The following is a 5,931-nucleotide window of genomic DNA, read 5'->3' as shown; positions in this document are numbered from 1 at the left end:
AGAGTGGAGCTCAATTTATAGATTTTGAGAGTGACATCCTCTATACAATATTGCATAAAACTGAATCACTCCATCAGACAACCCAAAGTGACTCACTTGATCAGATTTAACCTTTTAATAATTTAAATTTCTTAACAATGTCAGAGCAAAGAGATTTTATGCTCATTGGATTCCTCTCATGGACACACTCTATTTAACAATAAAATTATTATATTTGGAGTTTTTGTACCTTAGAATTATGTATCAAAATTTCTCTTAATGCTTTAAATGCATGATCTGAGCTCACTTGGACTCAAATCGAATTATTTTTTTATGTCATTTGATTTGTCTCACCGATACACTTGGGCATGGCCAAATTTGATCATTCAAGTTCTCAGTTCTAATGTGTATTGAGGTTTGTGGTTGATTAAAATATTTCTTTTGGGATGTATCAAATTGAGACCAAATATGTTTTTGATTTTTAGATTGGTTAGCTTAATACTTTAAATTATATTCAAGAATAGAATTTCATAGCTTTCATACCTATCAACCGATGTTGCTTTATAAAAGATGAAGAAATCATTAGTTACATGACATTACATTATCTCTTTAGTCTATCAAAGTGTAGAGGCATAGGTTGAGGAAGTGGTTAGTGGATTGACTGACATTTGCAATCATTTGGGCTAATATTATACAAAAGATCATCTTTTCGGTGCTCAGCAACAATCATTGAGGAGCCAAATGTGACAATTGAAAATTAATCTAGGCTTTATTAAAGTAAAATCAATATTTTTTATTAGGCATGATGATCAACAATTTTGTTTTAAGTAGGAAGAGACATTCTTTTCAATATCTCTGATGAGCATTGTTGGGTTAAGGATTATATTCAAATGAAGAGGGGGATAAAATAATATTGACTAGATAAAAACATATGGAATGTTCATATTTTAATTTGTATTTGAGTTAGTAAAATTTTAGGTGGATCATAGTAAACCTAAGTAAACAATCTTGTGCTATTCTCTATGTTTTCTCATTGCATTTTTATTTTTCTCATTTTAATGACCTTGATTGTTCTCATGTGCACATTTTTGCCCAACTATTTGTAAAACATATTTTTTGAACTCAAGAAAGTAGCTAAATAGTACCTATTAATAATATTCTTTGCAGTACTTATATATGTTTACAATCATATAGTTTAAGAAAATTTCGTATATATGAGAGCTATCATACGTAAATGGGTTGTTATGATAAAAGAAACCCAATAGAGGGTCTTCTTTATAGAAGTAAATGGAAAGTTCCTCTTTTGACAAATCTACATCTTTCCTCTTCTCTTTTATGAATATGCTCGAAAATTATAACAAAACTTTCACTGAAGTGTGTGTGTGTGTGTGCATATATATCATTTTTCAAAGGAATGACCAAAGCCTATAATACGAGCCCTAACCACCCTTAATGCGCCTAATAATTCAAGTACTACACCTTACACTCGGGGGGATTTGATCTCCATGCCAGAGGGCACTTACAACTGACAAGCAGAAACCCAACCAACTGATCTGAGCAGCGTCGCATATATATATATATATATAGATGTCATCACATTCTCAGAAAAAAACAAATCCATATACTGCTTACTTATGTGGAGAAAAAACTCATTAAACTGCATAAAAATTTATACAAAAGAAGTATAAAAAATTGTATGAAAAGCTAAACGTCCAACTCTTTTTGCACTCTGAGTTCCATAATACAATGCAATGGTTTAAGCCCATTTGGCTAAAAGGGACATGAAACCAGCTCCTACTAGCAAAGAAATATTTATTTTAATTTGAACGCATACATTCTTCTGAACCATAGGGTTCATGAAATCTGCAGCAAGAAGATCAACAAGAGCCATGTAAATCAAAATCCCAGCAGCTCCGGAATTCAGAATGCCTTCAACGATGAGAGCGGTTGGACTATTCTCATTGTAAACTGATGAAATTCCGATGCCAATAGCAATTCCAGCCGGAAGAGTCAAGGAAAAGAATATAATCATAGTAATCATCTCTCTAATCTTGAATTGTGCCTGTAAATCAAACAAATAACAAAACATTTGAAAAAATAAATATTTTGTATTACAGAAATCATGCAATTTCCATTCTTGCTTCATAGTTTCCATATTTGATTTGTGTCGCAGGAAAAAATATTACATCAGGACTCTGCACGTAGAGTCACATAAAAAAAAAAAAGGCTCGGTAACACAGGGGAATAATCCTCCCGTGTTATTCAGATGTTATTGTGGTTTATTCAAGTGTTATTGATGTGTTATTGTGTTATTATAACACTAGGAATATTCGAAGAACACAATAACACATGAATAACATACAATAACGCCTAAATAACACGGGAGGAAAATTTTACTATGTTATTGGGCCAATTTTTATTTTCTTCGCCTTGAATTCCGCACGTCGGAGTTACATGCGGAGTCCTGATGTAATATTTTTTTCGTGTCGCATAAATATAAATTACAAGAGCAATCGACGTATAGAATCATAATAAATTTTACAGCAATAAAGATAAATATATAATATTATTAATAAAATTAATTTAGGATTTTTTTTTACGAACTCGCCTAATATTAAAAGCACTACCACAATTAAATATGTAAGAGTATACCCAGAATTACTCCTAAATTAAATTATATTACAAATTATTATAAAGTAAAATATTATAAATTTATCAACTTTTATCGAATTATTTTTTTTGTCCAAAACATCACATATTTTAAAAAACATAAGCTTTTATTATTATTATTTTTAATATCATTAAAAATCAATACTTAATTAAATGTATATCTTTCTTAAATTTAGATTGGCCTTAATTGGAAACATAAATATGAATTGGCTCTTATAGTAATTCGGCATTTAAATTAGGGGAATATTACATACACAACATTAATTTCTCAAAACAATCTATTTACAGTAGAAGGTAATTTTATTGAACTATCAAATCGATGTATTTATGAATGTCACAATCAAATTATTGAGATTTAATTAAATAAAAAGTATAGGTAAATTTTGATATAGTGTGACAATTTGAACAATACTTTAATAAAGATAAAAGCTTTTGAATGTTGTTATGTTAATAAACAAATTTTTCTGTTCACCCCAATATTTTCTTTCATAAATGGCATAAATTTATGAGAATATATAACATTAACACCTAATGACGGTAAAATATTGCGCTCGGCTTAGACGCAGAGGTGGCGTTGGACCAAGTTGAGCTATCGTCCTATGGTTGCTCATCCGCATGTACTGACGAAGAAATGCAAGTCGCCATTTTATGATTTCTACACCATTGGAATTAACGTAGAGCAATTAATATATTCTTTGGTTGATTGCAACATACCTGAACCAAGCATCCTCCAAGCCCCATGCCTTCAAAACATTGATGAAAACTTAAAGCTATAACAAGAGGTTTTATAGTACTTGGACTATCTGATGCACCTAAAGAAATTCCAATAATCACAGAATGCACCACTATTCCCATTTCTAACACCTATAGTCAAAAAATTCATTCAAATAATCAATATCAACTCAGCAGTACATAATTTTATTTTTTTGAATTTAAGTTAAGCCACCACCTGAGATATGACTCGACGTCGGAGAAGATCTTGTCCGTCTTGAGGAGCAGAGGAAGCAATTCCATGAGCATGGCCATGCGTTGCATGGGTATGGACGTGTAGTTGGCTAGGGTCCTCCTCGTCAGCCTGAATCAACTCCTGAACGACTTTGCCATTAAGGTTCCGATTATAGTATCCAGTGGCGACAGTGTCTATGATCAAAGTGCCAATGGCAGCGACCATCGCGAAGAAGCCAGCGAAGGGGAAGTCCTGCCAAGGGCTTTGATTTAGGCAGGGCGAGGTTAGGTTCTCGAAGGCGTCAGGAAGTATGTGGATGAAGCCGGTGGCAAGGATAACCCCTGCGGCAAAAGCTTTTATGACGAAGAAATTTATATTCTCTGGCCTTATGGCAGGGATCCATTTGCCTAATGTTGGGATACAGACGCCGAGAAAGCCGGCGACGAGGATGGAAAACATCGCGGCAAGTTTTAATGGGATTGCACGCGACCCCTTGAAGTCTTCCTGATCTGCGTCGCAGCTGCATTCCGCGTGGGTTAGGACTGGGAGTAGGAGGATACTGATTAGAAAGAATAGGGAGAGCTTCTTCATGTTTAATTAGTTTTGGGTTGCGGGTTTTGGAGTTATTGGAAAGGGGAGATATTTATATTTATACATGATTGAAAAGAAGATGAGGGAGGAGAGGTTAATTTATTTTTCAAGGATGAGGACATATTGACAATATAATGAATTTATAGCAAGTTTTTAGTCAGCATTGGCGGTTTAGCCGGATGTTTTAGCCGTTGTGCGGAATTTTCTAATGAGAGACGAGGGAGAATGTCGACACATTGTTGTAATAGAGATGATTTATTAAGGTCTTAATTTGGTCATAGGAAAGAGAAGTTCGCGGCTGTTCGTATGAATAAGGTTGCAAATTGAAGAAAAAAAAAAGTAAAATAATTTTTAAGTTACTGTTATTTAATTAACTATAAAATTTGGTTGGTTTTCTGCCATCATACTATTAAAAGCATATGTTGGTAAGAGTTTACATCTCACAAAATAAAAATGTGGCATTTACATACAGATAACACCTATAATTTCTTTGTGTTTACATATCTAACGCCTAAATTTAAATTTTTTATTTTTATAACTATTGTGTACTCCTAAAGTCGTCCTAGAAGAGTGATACATTAACATATTAGTATGGCACGAAGATCCGCCACACCCATATGTAAAAAAAATTGATGAAAAAGACAATTGGAGTTTTTAGGTAGAAAACCCGAATGGGCGAATATCATATAGTCTGGCATAGTTAAAATGATTCCATTATTTCGATGAAGATTACAAAACTTTGTTAGCTCTTGAATAGCTGGAGCCAATATTATACAAGTGGCACGAGGCTTTCCCTAAGGAAATATCAAAAAAAAAAAAAAAAAGCTTAGGAAGTGATGGTGAGCTGGCTGCTGTGAAGGAAAGCCGACAATATAGTTCGTGTGCCAAAAAGTGTACTGCTCATGTCCTTGGTAGCAGTGACCAAACGACAGTGGCCGGAATGCTGGGACAATGGTCTAGGGGTGCTGCGATTAGGGCTATGAATGAGCCGATTTTGAGGCAATTTAGGGGCAGCTTGAAATCAAATCCAAATCATTTAAAATTGATCGAAATCGACTAATGGTTCAATTTAAATTAATTTCGACCGGATTAGGATGGAAATTGAACGATTTACGAGCCAACTTGAACTGTAAACAAGCCAGTTCTAATTTTAAACTAGCCAGTGAAAATGTAAACTAGTCGAACAGGAGCGAGCTCGGGCTCAACTTATGTTCGGCTCGTTAAAAATTATCACTGTTCGTGTTCGGCTCGTTTAAATTTCGAACACAATAAATTTTATTCATGTTCGGCTCGTCAGCTTAGCAAGTCGAACAAGAGCTATTCGTGAAAAAAAGTCATTTTGACAACCCTAATCAGGAAGCCGTAGGATGTTAATATTAGATGCGAGATTTAAATCTTTTTATTTAAATTAAAACATTATTTAAATATAGTTTAATATATTTTTATTCTATTTTAATTATAATTTTAATTGATTATAAATATTTGTATCCTTGTAGACAATTAAATTATTTAAAAATATTACTCATTTATTATATATAGATATATGTAAAGGAATGGTAGAAAGGTATTAGACTAGCTCCGACCATCCCTAGATGTGTTAAATATTCGAGTACCACACCTGACACAACGGAGGATTTTAAACGGTGACATGCGGGGACTTACGATCTTCAGAGAGATTGCTCTACCAACAGGTCACGGTACGCGAGAGCGCGCGCGTGTATATATATATTTATGCCAACTTTTAG

General features: G+C 33.6%; 1 protein-coding gene across 1 annotated transcript; it reads right to left on the bottom strand.

Annotated features, from left to right (window-relative positions):
* Positions 1-1,648: 1,648 nt before the first annotated feature.
* On the bottom strand, positions 1,649-4,262 carry LOC110038692 (zinc transporter 8-like). The gene is made up of 3 exons (XM_020743588.1): positions 3,599-4,262; positions 3,364-3,513; positions 1,649-2,041 (listed from the first exon to the last, which is right to left on the bottom strand). Exons 1-3 carry the CDS (start codon positions 4,184-4,186, stop codon positions 1,736-1,738), a joined length of 1,044 nt encoding a protein of 347 aa, XP_020599247.1. The 5' UTR covers positions 4,187-4,262; the 3' UTR covers positions 1,649-1,735.
* Positions 4,263-5,931: the final 1,669 nt, after the last annotated feature.

Source organism: Phalaenopsis equestris, unplaced genomic scaffold, assembly GCF_001263595.1.
Source record: "Phalaenopsis equestris unplaced genomic scaffold, ASM126359v1 Scaffold233545, whole genome shotgun sequence".
Lineage (NCBI taxonomy): Eukaryota > Viridiplantae > Streptophyta > Magnoliopsida > Asparagales > Orchidaceae > Phalaenopsis > Phalaenopsis equestris.
The sequence above is the reverse complement of the archived record's forward strand: the minus strand, read 5'-3'. Positions and strand labels throughout refer to the sequence as shown.